This window comes from Ruditapes philippinarum, unplaced genomic scaffold, assembly GCF_026571515.1.
Source record: "Ruditapes philippinarum isolate M1 unplaced genomic scaffold, ASM2657151v2 ctg4091_1_1_1_1, whole genome shotgun sequence".
NCBI classification, from domain to species: domain Eukaryota; kingdom Metazoa; phylum Mollusca; class Bivalvia; order Venerida; family Veneridae; genus Ruditapes; species Ruditapes philippinarum.
The window spans coordinates 129,068-156,735 of NW_026862049.1; the positions used below are offsets into that span (position 1 = coordinate 129,068).

Below are 27,668 nucleotides of genomic sequence, written 5' to 3' on the forward strand. Positions count from 1 at the left end.
CTGAATATCATTCATTTGCCAAACAAGTTCACGTTCGATTGAGACGAAGGATATTCTCCATTGTATGTCTACAATCGGCGAAGATTCGTCCCCAGTAGGTACAACAATAGGTAGGTGAATATCTAATTTTTATAAAAATGCCGGTATATAAAAACTTGTATAAGCAGACACTTTTATAAATGTAGGTGTACGAACATTGACCGATATGATGTAATCATCCGAAACGACCAACAAATGATGAATTAAATCTTGTTCAGCCAAGCCAAATGATATGGAAATTGTAATTTTTAAAGTTTTTTTTATGATTTTGAATGATAAATTTAATTAAGGCACTTAAAAAGCCCCAAATAAGCCGTGTTGGCAAGTAGATTCGAAGCAATTATTATTCGGGACACATTGCCGATGTTAACCACTTCCACTCTATGGCTGTCAATTACTTTGTTGGAGAAATCAAGAAGGAAAGCCAGGAATGTAGAGCTTAGACAGACGGAACGAATGTGCAGGCTTGCTTTGCTCTACACTGGTGACTTCTCCAGCAGGGTTTGATAAGAAAGAAACGAACTGTATGTAAACAAATATATGAAAGAAATGTTAATCTAAAAAGAAAAACAAAAACACAAAACAACACATGAATTAGTTTAGATTGACTGTAAATTGTCTGTCGGCCAAATATTTTGTTTTCGGTAAATAACTCACCGGTGTACTCAATACTTTTGTTAAATGTTAAAATGTTGAATAGATGTGTTCGTACGGCGCTTATCATTGAACCTTCAATTTGACATTCAATGAAAAGCTGCAAATGGCCGCAATTTTAAGAATGTCTGTGTTGAAAACGAGAATACTAAATAAAATAAAATTTTGAAAGAGGATCAAAGAGTATGAAATCTGCACATCACAGCAATTGTCTTTTTCTAAACTTCTTCATCTATCCACCTTAAAAGAATGAGAATAAAGATCACCAAGGCAAAGCGACGCTCAAAGAGCGCAGCCCCCGACCCGACTAAAATGTCTGGTTGCTTTTTGTCTGGACAATGTTGTCTTCTTATTTCTGGAATAACGTCAGACCATAAGGTCATTCTCCTTGGATAGAATCCTTCTACGACTGATGCAGGAGACATCTGATCTGATATCCGGAAATAACGCTGCGACGTCACATCATATGCTGGCCACACAGTGTTCGTAAATTGTTTAATATCCATTGGTATATTAGGATTTCTATAAATAGAAGGAAAACAATGTCAGAACTGCCATCACGTTACTGACAGTATGTATGTATCAAATTAACATTTTATTTCAAGAATCAATGTTTGCTTAAATAAGTAAATATTTTGTATCGAACAATAATATTAAAAATGCGTCTCCTTTATGAGGTGCATGGACTTAATAATTTGACATTTTCGTGTATGTTGTAAATTGACGCCATCTTACGAACAAATTGACTATTTCTATGAATTTCTTTATAAAGCCCAATTTTATTAATCTTATTTACTTAAAACTGTATTTTTCCACTCCCTTTTACACACCGTTCTCCATTATGAAACTTAATTTTAAATTTTTTTTTATTTTTTATTTCGTACAAAATATGATAAGCCTTTTAACGACGAAAAAAAAAAGACTTTTTTTCCGATAGATCTAATATATTTCTTCCCTATTTCCCATCTTAAAAAAATCGTAATTTTAATGTTGGCATTTTTAAAAAAATCTTACCCCATACAAAAGTTTTACCAATCGCCTTGTTTCTCTTTTTGCTTTTTTTCCGAAAAAGATATAATTGCTAACCCAAGCATGACACGTCTCACGCAACGGAACGAAAACAAACTGTAATTGGTTTTGCCCTGATTTGATCCTGAAAAAAAATATTTTTTACACAATTTTTCATATACATGCAAAAAAAAAGGGTATTTGGCTTACATAATTAGCTTACTGTAACAATTAATGACGATATTGCAACGTTATACAAGTATTGTTGTATATGTAAAAAGCTAGACATTGTAGTTATTATTCGTAATGACAAAGATATTAAATTTAGAAACTTACCTTTCATCCACGAAGGTAGGGGTAGATTATGTGTCCTTGTTTGCACTGCAAACTCGTATAAGTAAGCCTTTCCGACATTTAATCTGGCATGCGCACGTACTGTTATAGACGCTGGTGAAAAAACACTTATGTCAGTAGGTAAATCAATTGCATTTTGTCGTATACTGACGTAACTGTCTGGGTCATTCCAGTCGGTGTATGAAAATGACAAAATCTTTTCTAATGCCTCTTTTGTGTTGCTGTCTTCAGGTAAAAGGTTCGAATCAACGATAATTGGAACTACTGTATTTGTGAAGTCGTCCTTAGTTATATTGAAATCAAGCGTTGAGTGATTAAGTGCGTCCTGGTACAAAAAGTAATATCCACAACCATCTTTATCATTAGCACCAATTAGTATGTGCAACGAAGCGAAAAACTCTCTTGCTCTAGCAGTTTTTCTAGAGGTACCATTCATTATATCAAATTATTCACCCTAAAAAATTCCCCCGTCTACAACCGACCAATGCTTGTTATATCAGATTGTAAAAATTGAATTAGAGTCCCTTATCAACAATACCCCAATTTTTAAGATACAAACCCTTGATCTTTTTATATATCCTTGAAATTGTTTCTTTCTTAAGGTCGTGCGATGAGAACCACTTTTTCCCAGACCTTTTTTAAAAACCTTAAATTTTTTGGGTATAACGCTTTAACATAAGGAACCCCCCGCCCGCTGATTGGCCAAATATTGTTATTTCATCCTTTTTGCCAAAGAAATATTCAATATTATCATGAACCCACCTAAAAGCAAGATGCTGATCCCAGAGACCTTGGTTTCCAGGAAAAACACCGTTTTGGTCACGTAAGAAACCAAGCATACCTATACGGTAGTTAATAGATACAATGATTACATTTCCAAATAATGCTAACCCTTCAGGTTTGTATACTGTTGATGCGCCTAAGACGAAACCAACACCATTCACCCAAATCATAACTGGTCGTAGGTCGCTGGCTCGAAGCTCATGTGGAACATAAATGTTTAGTGTTAGACAATCTTCGGAAAATCCAGAGACACCGTAATATCTATATAAAGCATTGTGTTGTTCTGATTGCTGGTAACAAGCCACTGGTTCCTTACTTGCGTTAAACGTCTTTGTAAATGGAGCTTTCGGAACCGGTTTTCTAAATCTGTTTCGTCCTCCTGTTGATTCGGCAAACGGAATACCAAGAAATTTATAAATTAATTTCTGTTCTCCGTCAAGAGTAATCTGCTCTTGAAATCCCATGATATGTCCAACCGCTGTGTTTACATATACTGGTGTTAGTGCAACACAAAATGCAACACATGTTAAAATCACAGCTGCTTGCAAGCTCCACATTTTTGCGTCAACAATCTGTTATGCGGTTGAAAGGAAACAATTTCTTCTGCGAATCGGTTTTGTACTTTTATAGTGACTCAATTTAGATGCTGTTTAATTTCAGGCAATACTTATTTACGGTTTGGTTCATGTTAATAGAAACACATAATATATAAATGTTTGGCATGTCTACTGACTAATACAGATAAAATAATCTTGATAAAGAAGATCCCTTAGTAACAGTTTAAACCAAAGAAAGAGTTGAAAATTAGTGACTTGGTTTGATTGTATCTGTTCGTAAGATATAATGTTTGGCGCAATATTTTACTCCCAACAGCACCGGATGTATCCTCTATAGAAATATATTAGAATCACGTAACAACATAAAAACGTGGTATGAAGAAACATTATACAATTGCTACACAGTAATTCACAGTTAAGTCTTTTGAGTATAAATAATTTGAAGTTGGGACGATTTTAAGAGAGTGGTGATTAGAACTAGATAATTGAAAATAATGTAAAATGTTACACCTATAACGCCCCCTACCACTGATTCTCACAGCGTTCAATTTTCAACACTTACTTTGGAATAAATCACGAAATAATGTCACATAACCAGAAAAACAGCTTTAAGATGAAATACGGGGTAACAGTAAGCAGCCAGCTGACACTCATTTCTTATAAAATAAACAATTATATAAAGGAAAGGGTAGCAAATTTATTCAATATTTCCATGAGGGATAACGAATAGTGCTACATATCCTCTTATACTGGTTTAGCAATATTTATTGTTCACCACTAAAAGTACTATTATCAAGTATGCGATAGAATATATATTTAAATAAATAATGGAGTAACTTTAAACAACCACGGCACATCACTTAATTTGCTTTTGTCAGTGTGAAATTCTAAAAAAGGCGAGTAGAGGAAATTGCTAAAGATCAGTGAAAATATCATTTTCATAATATATCGATGTATCGAAAAATGTAAGCGTTGTGAAATGTATTGCTCACCAAAGTCGCACATCCAGTAGCAATGGCAACATGACGGCAATTAGTATTTCAAATATTATTGATATGATAATGTATATCTAAAGCTGCGTCAAGAATGTTAAAGTGAATATATCACTGGGGGCGGGGGTAAATACAAGATAAAAGACACAGTGATATTGATTAGGGGAAAGGTCGACTTTTAATATCAAAATATCATGAAATTCAGCCCCGGAATATCCAAAATCAAGCCTCGTTATATCTGAGATGTGTAAGTACAAGTTGCTCCATTACTTCTCCATCAACAATAAGATTGACTGGTTTCTATTATTTCTATTTCAATGTAAACTTTACATTTTGATGTAATTTCGGCCACATGTTTGTTTGATTGATTGGGTTTTACGTCACACCGACACAGTATAGGACATATGGCGACGTTCCAGCTTTACTGGTGGCGGAAGACTCCAGGTGCCCTTCGTGCATTATTTCAGGCACGAACAGGCACCCGAGTAGAACCACCGACGTTCCGCAAGCTAGCTGGATAGCTTCCTCACATGAAAGAATTCAAAGTCCTTGTCGGGATTCGAACCAACAGCGGTTAGGGGCGAATGATTTGAAGTCAACGGCCTTTACCACTCGACCATTGACACCCCTTCGGCAACATAACATCAGCATTAAATTGAAAAATGATGTAGACCAGTATTTCTTTATTTCTAAGTACGTCTTAGATATATTAATAAAATTGTCAGAAGAAACAAACACCATTTTTTGCTTGCCTCAAGGACAATATTTAGCACAGCGAGTAATAAATAGATCGTCTATATAAAAGATAGATAAACTTGAAAATGAAATATACAAGTGCCGTGTTTAATTTTGCCCTGCTATGTGATACTCCTTTCACTCTGCCTAACAAACGGTCACAGTTATAGCGGTATCTGTGATATAAGTCGCCTATTCTTCGCACCTGGGCAGATGACATTTTACCAATACTTATTAATTTAACTCTTCTTTGTTTAACATTAAATTTTACCATCTATAAAAAAACAAATGTGCTATTCCTTTCTTTATCTGTTCACATCTAATCTAATTAAACTTTAAGAGTTGTGAAATACAAAAAATAAGACCTACCCATCGGTGACAGTTACAGTCATTCCTGTTATTAATTCAATACTCCTTTGTTCAACATTGTGATATACAAAATATACATTCAAAATCAAATTTGCTATTACTTTCATCTTATCTAATTCAATTTGTAGAGTTGTTAAGTACAAAAAAAATATTATTCTGGAAAACCTAGCTTATTGTATTAAAACTTCTAGCTTCTCATATACATGTAACTACTATTATTTATAATTAAATACAGTTCATCGTATCAAAATATGAATTTGTGATATGTGCTGATGTTTCCATTTTTTTCATTGAGACATTTTTATATGTCCTATTTATGTATAATGACTGTAAGAATAGTTTATTACCGATTCTAATTAAAATATATTTCTTACGTAAAAAGTTTTTTTGGACCAATGTATTTAACTGCTGCTTAGCGCGTCATTTGACTTAATTGTTTGTAATGATTTTAAAAGGACTTCCGTTATATTTAGCGGCGTTAAAGCTGAAACTGTATATGTTAAAGACATTATAGTCGGTATGATAGCCTCTTAAATAATTTTAATATTTGTTTACGGATACAAAAAGAATTTTCTAATGAATTATTTATTTATTTAATCAAGTGTTACGATTACTTCAATTGAAACTATATTTCTGTTTAGTAAGATTCTTGTCATAAGAAATAATTATTTAATTATTCTATAATTCATTTGTTAATATTATATGAGAAATGAATGTATTAGTAAATTACTATATTATTTGTTTCAGAGAATCACTTTGTATCTTTGTGGACATATTTATGCTGATGTATGAAAATAAAAGGTATATATTTCAAAAGATACAGACCAGACATGGAACTGCTAACCAATTGATGGATCTCCGCGTGCAAAACGATATAGGTTAAAGTTCTTTTCAGCGGGTATAAAGGCCATAACTTCCGTATAAAGGAGAGACATAGATATTGGTTTTAAGAAAATATGGCAAAACACCGGAACTCACAGTTTACATAAGTTTTGGTAATGACACCCATGTTGTATTGTAGGAAATGTGGCATTCAAATGATTACAAGTACGGACGATCAGCTCACTCCTGTTTACCCCCCTTCGAACTGAATAGGGGTTTGGGATAATTATTCACATTGGTTCATTTCATAAGTGTTGTTTTGTCCATATTTGTAAATAAATAAGAGTTGACAAATTTTTTAAAAGACCTCGATAGTCACTGCTATTATTTAGAATCATTCAGCATGTCTGGTTTCGTCACAAGTGTTGGTTCTTCCAAATATAAATCAAATCTGTTAATAAACAAGATATGTTTGTATATCATGTATGCCCCCTAGAGGCAGCCATTTAGTCATGTGGTCAGGTTATTGTGACTGACTATTGACCTATGACCAAAAACTCAATAGGAGTTATCTACTAGTCGTGATTTGTCACTAGGTTATTGTGACCGGCAAGGTTGTGTGCAGCAATTTTATGACAAAGTTATCAAAAACCTTACCAAATAATTTATGCATAAATTTCATGAATCATGTGCCAAATTGTCATATACCAAAAGCATTTTAAATTTAATATAAAATATCAATCAAGGCAACTTGAGTCGTTGAGTTATTGGTCGAAAACCGTCTTCACATACAAGGTCAATAAGACATTGACCCTTAAATCAATAGGGGTTATCTACTGGCCAAAGCAATGCACCTGCAAAGTTTGAAGGTAAGGGCCCATGAGTTGTTGATATATTGATCAGAAAGCATTTTCACCTATAAGGTCAATATGATCTTGACCTCTGACCCCTTGACCCAAAAAATTTATTTATGTCATCTTCTGACAGACGCAATGCATCTGTGAAGTTTGAAGGACAAGGCTCCATCAGTTGTCCAGTTATTGATAGGAAACCTTTTTGACACACAATGTCAATGTGACCTTGATCATTGACCCCATAATCAAAGAGGGTCATCTACTTGCCAAGACCTATGAAGTTTGAGAGCCAAAAGTCCATGTTTTATCAAGTTATTGATGGAAACCGTTTCTACCTACAAGGTCAATATGACCTTGACATTTGACCCCTAGACCCAAAATCAGTAGGGGTCACCTATTTGCCAAGACCAATGCACCTACAATGTTTGAGGATCAACAGCCCATGGATTGTCAAGTTATTGATCAGAAACTGTTTTTACCAACAACATCAATGTGACCTTGATCATCAGTGTTCTAAAGTGATTGATAGGAAACTGTTTTTACCTAAAGGATGTGACCTTAACCTTAGACTCATTGACCCAAAAGTCAATAGGGGTTATCTTCTGGTCATGACAATCATCATACCAAGTTTGATGTTCCTAGGCTAAAGCGTTTAGTTATTGATCAGAAACTGTTTTTACCTTCAAGGTCAATGTGACATTTGCATTTGATCCAAAAATCAATAAAGGGTCATCTTCTGGTCATAAATAATCATCATGCCAAGTTTGATGTTCCTAGGCCTACACATTCTTTAGTAATTGATCGGAAACTATTTGGTCTATGGACCGACTGAGGGACCAACAGACAAATGCAAAGCAATATACCCCCACAGTCATAGCCAATTTGAGCAAATATCTGAACGTTATTATCAAGGTCAAAATAAATGTCAAATTCAAACTGAAGATCATTCTTTTGATTGTCAAGATAAGTCATTTACAAGACAAAGTTGACGTCAGCATGGTCTTCCTGATAATCTTTTCCTTTAAGTTGCTAGAATTCAGAAAGTTAATACATCCATCCATTCATAAATAACCAAAGTTATAACCAGTTATAGCAAAATTGAGCAAATTTTAAAAATTTTATTATTCAGGTCACGGTAACTCATAGGTCAAGTTCAAGCATAGTCAGGTCACGGTAACTCATAGGTCAAGTTCAAGCATAGTCAGGTCACGGTAACTCATAGGTCAAGTTCAAGCATAGTCAGGTCACAGTAACTCATAGGTCAAGTTCAAGTATAGTCAGGTCACGGTAACTCATAGGTCAAGTTCAAGCATAGTCAGGTCACGGTAACTCATAGGTCAAGTTCAAGCATAGTCAGGTCACGGTAACTCATAGGTCAAGTTCAAGTATAGTCAGGTCACGGTAACTCATAGGTCAAGTTCAAGTATAGTCAGGTCACGGTAACTCATAGTTCAAGTTCAAGCATTATCACGTTTACTTGAAGGTGTTATAATATAATATTGCCCTTCCGAAATTTTGAATGTTGATCATAGTTTGGTTTATTTCATTTATTTCTTAACGGATTGCCTTCAGACACACAAGAATCCGTTAAGAAATAAATGAAATAAACCAAACTATGATCAACGTTCAAAATTTCGGAAGGGCAATATTAACACCACCACTGTTACAATAGCTCGATTTCTTTTTATTCTTCGGAAGAGTCAAGGTTAAAATCTTCTGTATAAAGGAAGGGAAACTTCTTAGAGCATTAAATTAACTCAATTCAATGTATCACATCTTTCAATAATTTCCTTATAACTTTTACCTTAAGTTATTTTTCTTGCCTATTGCCACTGTTTGTCAGAGTCAAAATCAGTTATTGGAACACGACAGAAGGGAGAATGGCGTGCTATAAAACAAGATGGCCAAAGATCACAATAAATATCTTAGTTGTACTACTACTAGCATTTATTACTTATAAAAAGCAAAACATCTTTCGTATAAATCTACCACTCTATAATCTACAAGCAAAATATAAAATGTCTGGTTATATACTATTGTTTTCTTTATGATTCAGCATAAGAATACATTATTAACACATAATTTCTTGTACACAGGACTTTGAATTACTACGATGGCCAATTAATTTATGATAAAACCTTGATTTATATACATGTACATGTATAGTATATATAAAGAACAGCAATTTGTTAAAGATAAGAAAATTCATTTCACCAGATAAAGTATGTTTTGTACTATGTACAATTGTAAGGATTATCATCAAGCATATCACAGATGTTATCATCAATAGCACTTTGGTTAACATTTAAGGCACAATTGGTTTAAAATATTCATAAAGTAACATTCAACATCAAAGATACTAAAAAATCAACTAAAAATTATATAAAATTTAAAGCTTTTCTGATTTTATCTTGCAGACTAAGTAAAAATACACATGCTAAAAAAGATAAATATCAATAATTTTTATAAAAGTGAAAAAAACAACAAAAAACGCCAAAAATAAAAAGGCAAATGCAAAAAAACAAAGAGTAAAATATCAAATCAAAAGCAATCAACTTTAAATGGTACTTAATATCATTTAAATGCCAAAAATAAAAAGGCAAATGCAAAAAAACAAAGAGTACAATATCAAATCAAAAGCAATCAACTTTAAATGGTACTTATTATCATTAAAATGCAAGTTAAAAATGGACATAACTCTTAAATATTGCTTTAAGGGGTATGCTCCTACTCTTACAAGTGTTCATGTCATGATAATCAAGTATTCAAAAAAAGAGAAAAAAACAACGCTCAAAAATGACAAAATTAAAAAGGTTGCAGGCTCGATTTGATTTAGCCTGTTCATGGACTGTACTGGAGAATGCAAGTTACCTTCCACACCTCACCACATAAGCATCGGCTTAAGAAGAAATCAACAATCAATCATAGTAATGGTTACATTTTGATATCTTTAAAAGTTGTAATAAGGATTTTGTTACACACTTGATTTTTAAATATGTACATATATTTTGTAAACAAAAAAAAGAAATATGGAACATTCCCTTTATATCAATGCATGTACTTTTATCATTTTGCTTTTAAACATTTATTATCTGTGTTTAAACAATACCCGTTGAAGAGTGGTTATCAGATTAAAGGTTTTATTATCTCCAGAGTATTTCTATAGTCTTGTCCTTTTTTCTTTCCATTGATAAAGGCAATTGTGATAAATGGTTGAAAATGCTTTTAACATCTTTAAGTTAATCAGACAGCAATAAACAGTTGAACTAACCTTTTATTACAGCATTATTAGTTAAAAAAAAGATAAAAAAAAAAGAGTTGACCAGAACAATCACTTCACAGCACTATGAAAGCAAAACATTAAATTAAAAAGTGTAAAATTTGGTTTGAATACAATAACAGATCTAATTTTTTGGAATGTGTAGATGTATATCTGATACTTAAAAATAATTCATTGCTACTTATATATATACAAAACTGTTATCAATATCATCTAATATCAATATCATCTAATATATAAAGTACACAAAATACAAAGGCCACTCTAACAAATTACAATTATTCTGCTTAACTATTTTTACATACATGTTTTGTCATTTAAAGATATATTATGCCCAAATTTGATATTTGAAAATACTGATAATTGCTATACTGTGTCTTTCTAATCGAAAATGAACATCTTTTGGGTACACACAGAGAAGATACATGTATGTAGTGCTTTAATTTTACGCATTTCAGGTAAATGCATCAGTAGGAGTATTTTATAGGGTCATTTAAAAGACTGGCAGCTTTTTAAAAGAAAAAGACAAAATTAACTTGACAGTTAACACTTAAACAGTTATTCTCTTACTGAAAATCAACATGTTCTGTTTAAGAATAAATGTTTTAAAAATTCTTCAATAAAAGTATTTAACTTAAAGATGAGCATAGTATATCTTTAATTCAGGGTCTACCAAATTCTATTTGCAAGACCCTGCTTACTGAGGTTTTTTTTACATGAAAGCATTGGATTTTTTTTCCAAGATTTTTTTTTTCCATTTGATGAAGTTCTGTACCAATAACTTGTGTGCAAAATTTCAGAGCCCTTATAATGTTTCCAGAAAAATCTCTTTTGAATTGTGCAAAATTATGTCATATTGCAAAGTGTAAAAATGCTTTCATCACATCAAGAGTTTCAAAAAACCTTTTTTAAATTCTTTACAAAAATAAATTTTTCTGTTTATTCCCTTTTTATTTTTAGATTTTAAAATTTTATGTTTAAATACTCAGTGGGGCCCCCTTTAACAACACAAAAAGAAATACTTAAAAAAATATTATCACATTCGGAGACCAAATAAAAATTAATTTAATAATTATTAAAAACCTTTTTTGAATAATTTGGATCAAACAATGATTTTTTTTTTAAGCACTTTCCCTTTAAAAATTGCAAAACCTAAATTTTAACTAAAAAAATTCACACAAAAATAAAAGTAAAAATCATGTTCTTTGGAAAAAGCCAGTAAATGCATACATGTGAACTTTTTTCGATGATCAAGTAGCAAATTTTTCTTCAAAAAAGAGATTTTAGAATTTGCAATAAACAAAGAAGAAAAGTCTAACATCAAAAAGAGGGAGATTTTTTAATTTGAGAAAAATACCCCCTATTTTAAGAAAATTTTTTGAAAATATACCTGCAGAAAGTGGGAGTCTCCCCCTTAAAGTTGGAGAGTTCACATTTATGTACATACAAAACAAAAACACTTTTAAACCTCACATTCGTTGTCATAAAACAAGTTTCTTCTCATATGGCAACTCCTGTGAGATCCTATATATCTGCTATATACAATCTAATTACAAGAAAAATAAAATTAAACTCTATACCAAAAAAGCGGGGTAAAATCTAGTTAATAAAATCGCCCAAATAATTGGAATGGTTTTGGAAAAAAAAACTTCCAAAGGGTTTCACAAAAGGGTCACAGGTTTTATCATAATATTCTAGCATAAAATGCAAAATACATCACAAATATGTGAATTTCCAGTTACTAGTATTTATATTGAAAATATGTTATTATATGCCAAAATTTCAGAACTTATTTTACAGCTTAACTTGACAGTATTATATAAACGGATTAGAACCTACATAACTAGTCATGTAGAAAAACCCAACCATTTATTGCTTATAAAAAAATATTGAAATTTGGAAAAAAACCCTTTTATTTGTTTTGTTTTCTAGTTATAAAATGACTTTAAAAATGAAATTTCTATTTTTAATTCACTTAATGTAAAAAAGATGTTAAAATATGATATCAAAAAAGCATTTAAAAGTTCTAAAAAATGACAGGCAAAAATAGGGAAAATTACTTAAAAAAATGAAAAAAAAAAACAACACATTCAAAAAATGGGTTTAAAAAAAAATACTTCCTCAATACATGTGTATCTTGCTTTTAAATTAACACACTTTACAAATAAGGGAACATTGCATTTTATGCTAGAATCTTTTTTGTTTTTGTTTATACTCCATAAAAAAACAAAAAGCATGAATCATATAGGCCATCAAACACTTATATTGAATTTCATAATTCATTCTTAACACAGCTTTCAAGTTACTTAAACATGTTATCTCAATTATGTATATGTAATATATATGGTAAAAAGATCCCAGTAAGTTGTATTTCATCATATAATATTACATATTACACAAGAAAATTCTGCAATGTAAAGTGTTTTTCAATAAATAAATAAATTAGGCTGAAAATTACTTTACCTCACAGGTAATTCTTCATTGTGCTTTTCAAGATAGAATAAGTATAATATGAGCCGCATCATGACAAAACCAACGTAATGCGTTTGCAACAAGCATGGAACCAGACTAGCCTGTGCATCCGGGCAGTCTGATCAGGATCCATGCTGTTCGCTTACAGACCGTATAACAAGTAGAGAAACTGATAGCGAACAGCATGGATCCTGATCAGACTGCCCGGCTGGATCCATGCTGGTCGCAAACACACTATGTTAGTTTTGTCACGACGCGGCTCAAATATAAAGAACCTGAAACATTATATCTAACATCAAACTAGAATCTTCCACCAACATGTCATAAATACACTTAATAACAATAACAAGTGTCTTTACCACAATAACAAGTGTCAATAACTACATGTTCATACATTTTGTATTTTTTCAGAGTGTTCTCTCCTCTATATTTTGCCATTCAAAACTTATTTCTGAACATAAAATAGTAAAAAATTTCCTTAATTTTGCTTTATTGCTGATAATTATACAATGCATATTTTCATAATGTCTAAAAAGAACAAGTCTGTATCCTTAAATTTGTCATCCAAAAAGATTAGTTTGCATATAAAACAACCTGAATAACGATGCAACAAATAAAGGCATTACATGAAAAAATACACTTTTGAAGAGTGTACCTTGCCTTTTCTTTATTTTTTCATCACAAGGGAGGTCATAATTACAGCTTAAATATACTCTGAACAAGTCATAAAGTCTCCCCAACACATTTTTAAGTATTGAGTTTATTTATACCTTTAAGCAACACTAACAAATGATTACATTTAAAAATTATTGTTTAAAATGCACGTGTTGTCACAGCATACTGAAAGTGATGTACTTTATGAAAATTGGTACAAAAAAAATCTTATTCATATTGTTAATTTTTCTAGCCTGTACAAAATATCACTTATAATCCTGTTTATGTTCAGACTAGCTTATTGAGACGGCATTACTCACTACAATCTTGTATCTCCACCGAAACATCAATACTTCATGTCCTGTTCATACTACAGAGATGCAATTCAGCCCTGTCTAAAAATCCAAACTATTTTTGCATGAACATTTCTTCTTATAGAACATTCTCCAAACAAAATGACCAGAAAGGAGCTGAAGGATTTTTTTTCATGGAAAATGTTAACATGTAAACTTGCTTAACATAACTAGCAAGGATTTTACAAATTAAATCCTGGTCGACATCTGACTGATTTTTTTTTTGCTTTTTAGTTTTGGTTATGGTGTTAAGTTTCACTCCATTTCATTTACTGCCCGGTAGTAATAAATATGATTGGTTCTGTACCAGAGCAAACCTGTTTTTTCTCCACTTCATTGCAACTTCTCTTTATAAATCAACAAGTAATTGACAACTTTCCTACATACAGCAACAGTAAATTGTAAACTTCGCTATTCTTTACATGATTCTACAAGTTATTGTCTACTTCCCTTCTTTAATCAACAAATAACTTTTCATCACACCGGTAGAAGGTGAATATGGTTTTCATATTGTCATCAACTTGTTGTCATCTGGAAATTATTACAGAAGGTTACAACTTCTCTGTCTCAGTAAGTTTGATGCTCGGTGGAGATACAGGACTATCTTCTTGAACTTCTCTTTACTTTTACATTTGAACTTAACTTTAACATACCATAGTGGCCAAAAAGCCATGGCAGCAAAATTCAGATTAATGTAATAGTTGAAATGATTACAATTAAAGCAAACTTCATATCTACATTGTATAATGAAATGATGTAATTAGTTAGTACAGAAAAATATTTTGTTAATATATAATCGTACATCAACATATATCCATCACAATTATAGTGTCAGACTCAAAATAAACTTTGACTGTACAATTTTCAAGCTATATGCATCATTTCAACATTTCGTATAACAATTCAAATATCAGTACAAATTAAGGGTTATATGCACAGCTAGGAAGCCTTGTCTCTTGATTAAGTACAATCACTGTGAATAATTTAACATAAATCCCTTAAAATGCAAGTGAAATCTGCATCCATGAAGCAGATGGTAGTTTTAAATTTCCACTTTTCTTCCTTTTTCAACACTTTCCTTATCCACTTCCTTAACCTGAAATTTCAAGAATTATAAATAAATTACTGATGCAATGGTCTTTGTCTGTTTAAAATAGAAGATATTTCAAGCTTGGGTTTACAGGTTATGTGTAAAAAGGGACTTTGGTAAACTTCAAACATCACAGGTCTTCTACCGAACACAGGCAAACAACCTTTAAATGAATCAAAGCTACTTTTTAAGAAAATGGTTCACTTATTAAAGTTTGACTTTTATGTGTGCTCAGTTCGCGCTACAAAAATTATCATCATTTGAAAATAGTTAATTTATTTCAGACATCTGTAAAACCACTGCCATACCTTGACCACCACCAACTGCCCCTTGAAGTTCTTCTTCCTCCTCCATTTCCATCAATATTCTCATCAGATGCTCAGCTGTGCACCCTATTATAACAGAGAGGTGAACTGATATATTCTTAATAAACAGATTTCAAAATACTGAGCTCATTCATTTACTACATCATGTGAAATTCTATATGTGAACCTATTGTGTCCCATTAATTAAGAGATAAATAACAAACTGATCAAGGAAATCATTCTATGAAATCAATAAACCTAAAATGACATTAAGGAGACATTGCTTGACTTTTTTTACTTTTTTTAAAGCAATTATATAAATGGTTTAAACAAATCTTAAAAAAAAAACAAGAGCTGTCGGTAGGACAGCAATGATTGCCTGTTCTTAGTGCTCGATAGTAAAAGAGCCTTGATAATGTAAAATTTTAATAACAAAAGGACAAATTTTTTCTTTAAATCCATGTTACAGTTATAGGTCTTGGAGAGAGTCCTATTATGCTCTCAAAGAAGAGTATAAAATTTCAACTTGTTTCAATAGAATATGAAAATATCTGAGGTGGTATGCAAACCTAAATGTAAATTCTACGTCAAAATAGGGGCATAATTCTGTCAAAGTGCTTGACACAGTTGCCTCCTCCTGTCTACAGGTTAGGGTCATGATGGTGAACAATTTTGCAAAGTTTCAAAGCCATATGACAATGGATTTTGAAAATATTTGAGGTAGTACAAAAACTTTAACGTAAATTCTATGTTGAAAAAGGGGCATAATTCTGTTAAAATGCTTGATACAGTTACCTCCTCCTGTCTACAGGTTGGGGTCATGATGGTGGACAAGTGTGCAAAGTTTCAAAGCCATATGTCAATGGACTTTGAAAATATTTGAGGTATTACAAAAACTTAAACCTTTTACCCCATGAGCATATTGCGAAAAATGGCCGTTTTCATTGATAAGCCTCCTGTAACAAGTTCAAACTGCTATGAAACTATGAAAAATGCTACAATACTATTGAAACTTGGCACAAATATTGACTACACCATAGCCTCTGTAACAGCATGCTCAATGGTAAATTTCCTGTTACCATGGCAACGGGGGGATATTGTCTCAAAATTGCCAAAAATCACTATTTTGCATTGTTTTTTTCCATAAAAACTGATTTCAAAGTGCTGCAACTTCTCAATGAATTGAAATAGAGTAAAAGGCTTTTCAGCGTCGGTTACTAGTTACTCTAAGATTGACCTGAGGCCATTTTTAGCCTGTCACATGTCCAAAATTTTCTTGGCGATGAGAGGGACTCCGCCCCCCTTCAAACCCCCCAAACAGAAGGGGGCACATCCCCCTTCTGGCAACAACCTGATGTAATATTTGGATGGGGAACAGCGCCGTTAAAGTGGTCACTTTTTTCAACAACATTTCTCAAATGAAAAACAGTGTTTGGGTCCCAAATAGGGCATTCTTTCACCGTTTGAGGCCTCAAAAAAAAAAGGGGGGGGCAAAAAGACGTCGAAAGACGCTTATATTAGGGAAAAGGTTAACATAAGTGGTTACGCCAACGCCGACACCGACGCTTGGGTGACTACAATAGCTCTACTTATTCTTATCGAATAGTCGAGCTAAAAATTGAAGAAAAAAATGTTTTTCCTTTTTTATTTTAATATCAAGTGGTTAAGGAGATGTTGTTTAAAGAAACTTGTAGATAATGATGAATGACTGACAATTACATTGCCATTACAATTCCTATGGAGCAAAAATGTTCATGGGTATTGGCTCTAAAATACCAACAACATATTTTCATCAAACACAAGTGTATGCAATATTCATTAAAATGCTTGTTTATTGTGCCAGACAAGTACATAAACCAATGTTCTTAGGATGCTTGAAGTGGCCAAAGGTGTAAAAAGTATGGATTTTCTATTCTTTGATTTGTTGATCAGTCAGGTATTATCAAACTGATATGATGACCTCACATATTTTTGCTCAGTTATTATACTTATGATGAATTTTGTGCAATATTTAAAGTGAGAAGTAATTTTCTAGAATATAGGAGTATCATATAATAAATAGCATAAAAAATAGCAAAAATTAAAACATCACAAACAAGATTGCATTTGTAAAAAATTCTATGCCACTGCATTAATACAACACTAAATAGTAATATAGGAACATAATTTTTTTGTTTCTATAAAATTGAAGATTGCCATAATGCATAGATCACTGACCTTTCTAATTCTTATTATCAGACTAGTGGTTAAATCTATTGTTATTCAAATAAAAGATCAAAGTAGGAATCTATCAATGCAGTTGAGTCTAGTGAATTTGGTGGTGAAAGTCATATTTCACATGGCAAAAATTCCATGACTGTACATCAAAGGTCAACACAGTAAGACTCTTTGTAAAAATCTAGGCCAGCTGATATCAAAGTTTAGTTTACATCTTAATCTAAGCACATGGTTCAAATTTCATAGCTGCACATGAAGGGACAAAACAGTAGGTCACATCATCAAAATCTACATCACCTGATATCAAAGTTCAATTTTACAACTAAAACTGTGCACATAGTCCAAATTTCATGGCTGTACATCAAAGGACAAGAAAGTAGGTCACTGTCCCCTTTTTTTTTGACCCAAGGGTTTAATTCAAGCAATCTTGATACAGGCCCACCAAACAACATTTCATTTCAAATACCTAAGCTGTAGCTTTCTCCAATTCAAAACACATTTGTTTTAGTTTCTGTTTTTACCATGTGTACATAATGAAAATCAATGCCCCTGGTTAGGGCCAATTTTGACACCAGGGGCAAAATTTGAACAACTTTGGTAGAGTACCTTTAGATTATAATACCCGGTATATACAAAATATCAAAGCACTAAGCCTTGTACCTTCAGACAATAAGATTTTTTAAAATTTTTACAATATGTTCATAGTGAAAATCAATGACCCCCAGGGCTGGGCCAATTTTGACCCCAGGGCAATAATTTGAACAATCTTGCTAGAGGTTCACTACACAATGTTTCATGCAAAATATCTAATCTCTAGCCTTTGTCAATTTTAAAAAGATGATTTTTAAGTTTTTGCTATATACATCAAAAGAAAACCTGTGACCCCCGGGGCGGAGCTAATTTTGAAGCTAGAGGCAAAATTTGAACAACTTTGTTTAGAGTACCTATAGATGATATCATATACCAAATATCAAAGCTCTAAGCCTTGTACCTTCAGACAAGAAGGTATTTTAAGTTTTACTATATGTACATATAGTGAAAATCAATGACCCCCAAGGCGGGGCCAATTATGACCCCAAGGCCATAATTTGAACAATCTTGGTAGAAGTCTACCAGACAATGCCTTAGGCAAAATATCTATGCGCTAGGCCTTGTGGGTCTTTACAATAGAAGATTTTTAAATTCATTCTTATTAACCAGGTTTTCCGAAGGAAAACACTGGTTATTAGATTGAGGTATGTCGGCGGCGGATGGGCGGGCGGACGGGCGGGCGATAACAATTTCTTCTGTGCGCAACTCCTTCTACATTTCTCAACAGATTTTGACCAAACTTTCACAGAAGCTTTGTCATCAAGTTCCCTGGCGCATATTGTCGGGGTTTTGCCATTGGATAATATTTGACCTAATTATGGCCCTTTGTTGTTTTTTCTTATATAGAATATATAGTGAACAATTTCTTCTGTGCGCAACTCCTCAATCATTTCTCAACGGATTTTGACTAAACTTTCACAGAAGCTTTGTCATTAAGTGCCCTGGCACATATTGTAGGGGTTTTGCGATTGGATAATATTTGACCTAATTATGGCCCTTTGTTGTTTTTTCTAATATAGAATATATAGTGAACAATTTCTTCTGTGCGCAACTCCTTCTAAATTTTTCTACGGATTTTGACCAATTATTTACAGAAGCTTTGTCATCAAGTGCCCTGGCACATATTGTCCGGGTTTTGCCATTGGATAATATTTGACCTAATTATGGCCCTTTGTTTTTTTTTCTTATATAGAATATATAGTGAACAATTTCTTCTGTGCGCAACTCCTACATTTCTCAACGGATTTTGACCAAACTTTTACAGAAGCTTTGTCATCAAGTGCCACGGCACTTATTGTCCGGGTTTTGCCATTGGATAATATTTGACTTAATTATGGCCCTTTGTTTTTTTTCCTTATATAGAATATATAGTGAACAATTTCTTCTGTGCGCAACTCCTCCTACATTTCTCAATGGATTTTGACCAAACTTTCACAGAAGCTTTGTTATCAAGTGTCCTTGCACATATTGTCGGGGTTTTGTGATTGGATAATATTTGATGTAATTATGGCCCTTTGTTTTTTTCTTTATACAGAATATATAGTGAACAAATTCTTCTGTGCTTAACTTGTCCTACATTTCTCAACAGAATTTGTTCAAACTTTCACAGAAGCTTTGTTATCAAGTGCCCTGGCGCATATTGTTAGGGTTTTGTGATTGGATAATATTTGACCTAATTATGCCCCTTTGTTTTTTTTTCCTTATACAGAATTATCAATATATAGTGAACAAATTCTTCTGTGCTGAACTAGTCCTACATTTCTCAACAGATTTTTTTCAATTTTTCACAGAAGCTTTGTCATCAGGTGCCCTGGCGCATATTGTAGAGGTTTTGTGATTGGATAATTTTTGACCTAATTATGGCCCTTTGTTTTTTTTCCTTATACAGAATACATTTTTTCCTTATACAGAATATACAGTGAACACTTCTTCTGTGGCAATTCCTCCTACATTATTCATGTTTTACATTGCACATAGTTACATTGTTTATTGCATGCATTTGTATTACAAATACAACATATTTATATACAATGGAGATAATTGAAAACCTGGTTTCGTGGCATTGCCATGTTTCTTGTAATTCCTTTTAGTTGACATGGCAACCAGATTTCTGCAAGGAATGAAATTCTTTGAACAACTTTGGAAGCCCTTCACCCAAGGATCAATCCTGCCAAGTTTGGTTGAAATTGGACTAGTGGTTTTTCACAAGAAGATTTTTAAGTTCGCTTTATAATCTATATAACACACAAACATACATACAAACACACACACAGGTGAATCGCTATATGATATTAAAAATACAGGATTTACAGTGCATATAAGGAAAATCAATGACCCCTGGGGCTGTGCCAATTTTGAACCTAGGGCTTTCATTTGGACAAACTTGGTGGACATCCACTAAAAGATGTTTTAAGCAAAATATATAAGCTCTAGCTCTTTTGGATTTTCACAAGAAGAGCTTTTTAGTTTTAACTATATACATGTTTATATAAGGAAAAGCAATGACCCCCTGTGGCAGGGCTAATTTTGGCCCTAGGGCTTTTATTTGAACAAACATTGTAGACACCATTTGAAGATGTTTCATGCTTAATATCTAAGCCCTTGCTCTTTGGTTTTTTTAAAGGTGATTTTTAAAAGTTTTTATTATAGACATATAAGGAAAATCAAACCCCCTTGGCCAGGCCAATTTAATCCTTGGACTTTTATTTGAACAAATTTGGTAGACACTAACTAGAATATGTTTCATGCTTAATATCTAAGCTCTAGCTCTATGGGTTATTTGAAAGAAGACTTTTTAAGTTTTTACTTGTAAGTTTTTACATATAAGGAAAATCAGTACCTCCGGGGCAGGACCAATTTTGATCCCAGGGCTTTTATTTGAACAAACTTCGTAGACACTCTCCAGAAGATGTTTCATGCTTTATATTTAAGCTCTAGCTCTTTGGGTTTTTCAAAAGAAGAATTTTTAAGTTTTACTATATACATATAAGGAAAATCTATGCCCCCCCCCCCCCCCCCCGGGTGGGACCAATTTTGACCACAGGGATTCATTTGAACAAACTTGATAGACACACACTAGAAGATGTTTCATGCCAAATATCTAAGCTCTAGCTCTTTGGGTTTTTTTAAAAAAAGATTTTTTTATTTTTTTTCCTTTATACATATAAGGAAAAGCAATGACCCCCTAGGGCGGGGCCAATTTTGTCCCAAGGGCTTTTATTTTTAAAAACTTGATAGACACTCACTAGGAGAGGTTTCATGCCAAATATCTAAGCTTTACCTCTTAGAGTTTTTTTAAAAGAAGATATTTTAAGTATATTCTCTTGGTTGCCATGGCAACCAGAGTTCTGCAAGGAATTAAATTCTTTGAACAATTTCTAAAGGTGCCCACCAAAGGACTATTCCTGTACAGTTTGAATGAAGTTGGCTTAGGGGTTTATGAGGAGATGTCGTTTAACGTAAAATTTTACGGACAGACACCGGACGGAAGCTGGACGAAAAGCGATCACAAAAGATCACCATGCCACTTTGGACAGGTTGGCTAACAATAAATTCCTATTATATCACATATATCTGATTGAATTTCACAGCAACACTTCATAATGTGAGTAACACTACACATTATTGTATTCAAAACTTTATAACACACCTTGTCTTTCATGAAAAATCTGTGAAGCTCTCATCACATTCTCATGGCTATATCCCATCTTGATACAAGCAGAAACAGCAACAGTTCTTGGCTCTAACTAATAAGTGATAAAATACATTGGTAAGGTACAAATCTGTCTTCATATCTTCAAGTAGTATGCCAGCTTGTTAAATGGACCAAGTCAGTTTTTATCATTTTTGTACAGAACATTTCAAGGATCATTCTATTATCATTTATCAGAATCTCTAAAGAAGTTAAAGGGGAAGTTATATATAATAACCCTTTACTTCATAGAACCCTGATAAATGCCCTATTTATCTATTCTCTCTCAATACTGTAATATGAAGTGTTAGATGCTTACTTCATAACACCAGCATTAAGTGGGGTTAACTCATTTCCCTGTAACCAGGTACTGATGTGGTCTTATTTATAGTTCAATTTATAAACTATAAATATCATATTTCTCTTGATTAAAATGATTCAGAAAGACAACTATGGTAAACAATTATCACTTGTTAGGTCATTACATGTTTTAAACTAGATTTATCACTAAATGTGATTAATACCCCCTCAAGACTGCCTCGGAAATGAGGAAGTTACAAGTAACAGAATACCTTGTAAAAGAATTGAAATAGAGTTATGGTTGTGGGCATTTAAAGATAGTTGTGGTTCTTGTATGTTGCATTTCCTTTCACTGTGGTAGACCATTGATGAAGTTTTATTAAATTACTCTGTAATAAATCCAGAAAAAGTACTGCACTTCCTCTCATTGCGATTGACCATTGATGAAGTTGCATTGAATTCTAAACATTAGTTTTTAAGTTATACACTGGACAAGGAAAAGGAACAAAGGGCAATAACTCTATAAATACTGAAGATGGAGTTATGGTTATTGTACACTGCACTTCCTCTCATTGCGCTTGATCATTGTATGAAGTTGAATTGAATTCCAACTACTAGTTTTCAAGTTATGCACTGGACAAACTAGAACTGCCACTATGATGGCGTGAATACCCTCGCATACCACTTTGTCAGAATCAACAGTGGCCATTTAGAGCTCAAGGACAACCTCCCTGCCAAATCTGAGGTTACTAAGCCAGTGCATTGCTAAGTTATGTATTCTACATGCTTCAAATGTGATAATGTCAAAATCAATACATTGCGGATAGGACATTCTTAAGCAATTGAGAAGAAAAGCTTTTTTTTTTGTCAAGGTCCCTGTGACCTTGACCTTTGACCCAGTGACCTCAAAATCAATAGGGGTCACCTTATAGTCATGATCAACATCCATGCCAAATATAAAGACTGTGGGTCAAAGGAATCTTAAGTTAATGGGTGGACAAACTTTTTGAAGTCAAAGTCCCTATGACCTTGACCTTTGATCCAGTGACCTCAAAATCAAAAGGGGTCATCAACTAATCATGATCAACATCCATGCCAAATATGAATACTGTGGGTCAAAGGAATCTAAAGTTATTGGGCAGACAAACTTTTTGAAGTCAAAGTCCCTTTGACCTTGACCTTTGACCTGGTGACCTCAAAAACAATAGGGGTCATCTACTAATCATGACTAACCTCCATTCCAAATATGAAGACTGTGGGTCAAAGGAATCTTAAGTTATTGGGCGGACAAGCTTTTTGAAGTCAAGGCCCCTGTGACCTTGACCTTTGACCTGGTGACCTCAAAATCAATAGGGGTCATCTACTTATCATGACTAACCTCCATGCCAAATATGAAGACTGTGGGTCAAAGGAATCTTAAGTTATTGGGCGGACAAGCTTTCTGAAGTCAAGGCCCCTGTGACCTTGACCTTTGACCTGGTGACCTCAAAATCAATAGGGGTCATCTACTAATCATGACTAACCTCCATGCCAAAATATGACGACTGTAGGTCAAAGGAATCTTAAGTTATTGGGTGGACAAGCTTTTTGAAGTCAAGGCCCCTGTGACCTTGACCTTGACCTAGTGACCTCAAAATCAATAGGGGTCATCTACTAATCATGACTAACCTCCATGCCAAATATGAAGACTAAGGGTCAAAGGAATCTTAAGTTATTGGGCGGACAAGCTTTTTGAAGTCAAGGCCCCTGTGACCTTGACCTTTGACCTAAAAATCAAAAGGGGTCATCTTCTAATCATGAATAACCTCCATGCCAAATATGAAGACTAAGGGTCAAAGGAATCTTAAGTTATTGGGGGGACAAGCTTTTTGAAGTCAAGGCCCCTGTGACCTTGACCTTGACCTAGTGACCTCAAAATCAATAGGGGTCATCTACTAATCATGACTAACCTCCATGCCAAATATGAAGACTAAGGGTCAAAGGAATCTTAAGTTATTGGGCGGACAAGCTTTTTGAAGTCAAGGCCCCTGTGACCTTGACCTTTGACCTAATATCAAAAGGGGTCATCTTCTAATCATGAATAACCTCCATGCCAAATATGAAGACTAAGGGTCAAAGGAATCTTAAGTTATTGGGGGGACAAGCTTTTTGAAGTCAAGGCCCCTGTGACCTTGACCTTTGACCTAGTGACCTCAAAATCAATAGGAGTCATCTACTAATCATGACTAACCTCCATGCCAAATATGAAGACTAAGGGTCAAAGGAATCTTAAGTTATTGGGCGGACAAGCTTTTTGAAGTCAAGGCCCCTGTGACCTTGACCTTTGACCTCGTGACCTAAAAATCAATAGGGGTCATCTACTAATCATGACTAACCTCCATGCCAAATATGAAGACTAAGGGTCAAAGGAATCTTAAGTTATTGGGCGGACAAGAAACAAGAGGGCCATGATGGCCCTGAGGTCGCTCACCTGTATATAGGCCCCCACCCCCGGGCCAATTTTTACCCAAGGGCTTTTATTTGTTTATTTAAACAGACTTGGTAGACACCCATAAGAAGATGTTTCATGCTAAACATCTAAGTTCTAGCTCATTGGCTTTTTTAAAAGAAGATTATTAAAGTTTTTACTATACACATATAGTTAAAAACAATGTCACCCCTGGGGCAGGGCCAGTTTTGACCCCCGGGCATTTATTTTAACAAACTTTGTAGATATTTACTTAAAGATGTTTCATGCTTAATATCTAAACTCTAGCTATTTGGGTTTTTCCAAAGAAGATTTTTAAGTTTTTGCTATACACATATAAGGAAAATCAATGACCCCCCCCCCCCCCCGGGGGGGCCAGTTTTGACCCCAGGGCTTTTATTTGAACATACTTGGTAGACACCCATTAGAACTGTTTCAAGTTTTTTTACTATATGCATATAGGGAAAATCAATGACCCCCGGGGCGGGGCAAATTTTGACCCCAGGGCTTTAATTTGAACAAACTTGGTAGACACTCACTAGAAGATGTTTCATGCTTAATATCTTAGCTCTAGCTCTTTGGGTTCTTTAAAAGAAGATTTTTTAAGTTTTTACTATATGCATATAGGGAAAATCAATGACCCCCTGGGACGGGGCCAATTTTGACCCCAGGGCTTTTATTTGAACAAAGTTGGTAGACATTCACTAGAAGATGTTTCATGCCAAATATCTAAGCTCTAGCTCTTACGGTTCTTTAAAAGAAGATTTTTTAAGTTTTTACTATATGCATATAGGGAAAATCAATGACCCCCAGGGGCGGGGCCAATTTTGACCCCATGGCTTTTATTTGAACAAACTTGGTAGACACTCACTAGAAGATGTTTCATGCCAAATATCTAAGCTCTAGCTCTTATGGTTTTTTAAAAGAAGATATTTAAAGTTTTTTCTTTTGGTTGCCATGGCAACCAGAGTTCTGCATGGAATTAAATTCTTTGAACAATTTTTAAAGGTGACCACCAAAGGAACATTCCTGTGAAGTTTGGATGAAATTGGCTCAGTGGTTTATGAGGAGATGTCATTTAAAGCAAAAGTTTACGGCCGGACGGACGGACGGACGACGGACGGACGCCGGACGAAAAGCGATCACAAAAGCTCACCCTGTCACTTTGTGACAGGTGAGCTAAAAACCGACGGACGGACGGCCGGACGTTCTCACAGGACGTGTTTGTGGGGTTATTCCTTTGATCTCTTAACCCCACAAGAGCAAATTTTTTAACCCCATAAGAGCATTTTTAACCCCATAATACATGTCTCTACGGAATGAACCCCATACAGAGTGCCTGTACATAAACCTAAACCTCATAATGTAGCTCTCGTATGCTCGGACAGCCGGACGGACAGCCGGACGGACGGACGGACACGGACGGACAAGCTGATTCCAGTATACCCCCCTTACAACTTTGTTGTGCGGGGGTATAAAAAGTAACAAAGGGCAATAACTGTAATTAGTCCAAATAGAGTTATGGTTCTTGTGCACTGCACTTCTTCTCACTGCCCTTGACCATTGTATAGTTTCATTGGATTCCAACCATTTATTTTCAAGTTACTGTTATGCACTGGACAATAAAAAGTAACACAGGGCAAAACCTCTTAAATGAGTCAAGGAAGAGATAGGGTTTCTGTGCACTGCGCTTCCTCTCAATATACTTGACCATTGTATGAAATTGTATTGAATTCCAACTAGTAGTTTTGAAGTTATGCTGTGGACAAGAAAAAAGCAATGGAAAAGTAACGAAGGGCTCAATAATTACTCTGGACAGAGTTATGGTTCTTGTACACAGCACTTAATCTTAATAAGCTTGACAATTGTATGAAGTTGTATTGAATTCGAACTGGTAGTTCAGGACAAGGAAAAGTAATAAAGGGCAATAACTTTGTAATTTGTCAAGATGGAGTTTTGGTTCTTGTGTGCTGCACTTTCTCTCAATGTGCTTGATCATTGTATGATTTTGTATTGAATTCCAACCATTAGTCTTCCGGTTATGGTCCTGACAAAAAAAGCAATGGAAAAGTAACAAAGAGCAATAACTCTGTAATTTAGATAGAGTTATGATTCTTGTGCACTGCACTTCCCCTTATTGAGCTTGACAATTGTATGAAGTTGTTTTGAATTCCAACCAGAAGTTTTCAAGTTATGCTCTGGACAATGAAAAGTAACAAAGGGCAATAACTCTGTAATCAATGAAGATAGAGTTATGGTTCTTGTGCACTGCACTTCCTCTTATTGTGCTTGACCATTGTACCAAGTTGTTTTGAATTCCAACCAGTAGTTTTCAAGTTATGCTCCGGACAAGGAAAAGTAACAAAGGGCAATAACTCTATAATGAGTCAAGATGGAGTTGTATTGAATTCCAACTGGTAGTTCAGGACAAGGAAAAGTAATAAAGGGCAATAACTCTGTAATTTGTCAAGATGGAGTTTTGGTTCTTGTGCACTGCACTTCCTATTGTGCTTGACCATTGTATGAAGTTATATTGAATTCCAAACATTAGTCTTCAATTTATGGTCCCGACTGAATAAAGCAATGAAAAGTAACAAAAGACAATAACTCTGTAATAACTTAAGACAGAGTTATGATTCTTGTGCATTGCACTTCCCCTTATTGTGCTTGACCATTGTATGATGTTGTTTTGAATTCCAACCAGTAGTTTTCAAGTTATGCTCCGGACAAGGTAAAGTAACAAAGGGCAATAACTGCAATTAATGAAGATAGAGTTATGGTTCTTGTGCACTGCACTTCCTCTCAATGTGCTTGACCATTGTATGAAGTTGTATTGAATTCCATCCATTAGTCTTCAAGCTATGCTCCAGACAAGACCGCTGGACCAACCGATCGACCACCGGGTGACACCTATATACCCCCCAAACTTTGTTTCGGGAGTATAACAAGGCAGTCTGAAGGACAGCTAAATCCCCTTCCGCAGTGAACATGAATGTATACTTCTTGACCTTTTACCAACCATGACCTTGATGTTATGACATGCATATCACAAGCACATAATCTCAAGATGGTGGTTTTTGA

The 27,668-nt window shown here is 34.1% G+C and overlaps 2 protein-coding genes across 2 annotated transcripts in view; both read right to left on the reverse strand.

The window, feature by feature from the left end:
* Window positions 1-911: 911 nt before the first annotated feature.
* Window positions 912-3,395, reverse strand: LOC132717770 (uncharacterized). Its single transcript, XM_060701329.1, has 4 exons — window positions 2,818-3,395; window positions 2,038-2,474; window positions 1,780-1,846; window positions 912-1,215 (listed from the first exon to the last, which is right to left on the reverse strand). The coding sequence occupies exons 1-4, from the start codon at window positions 3,393-3,395 to the stop codon at window positions 912-914; spliced, it is 1,386 nt and encodes a 461-aa protein (XP_060557312.1).
* A 9,166-nt stretch (window positions 3,396-12,561) lies between these two features.
* LOC132717771 (A-kinase anchor protein 9-like) overlaps window positions 12,562-27,668 on the reverse strand; it is a 55,682-nt gene continuing 40,575 nt past the window's right edge. The window contains exons 11-13 of the mRNA XM_060701330.1: window positions 21,779-21,875; window positions 15,325-15,408; window positions 12,562-15,022 (exon numbers count right to left, since the gene is read on the reverse strand). Of these exons, the coding sequence (XP_060557313.1) occupies window positions 15,018-15,022; window positions 15,325-15,408; window positions 21,779-21,875 (186 nt within the window). The 3' untranslated portion in view covers window positions 12,562-15,017. The remainder of the gene's footprint in view (window positions 15,023-15,324; window positions 15,409-21,778; window positions 21,876-27,668) is intronic.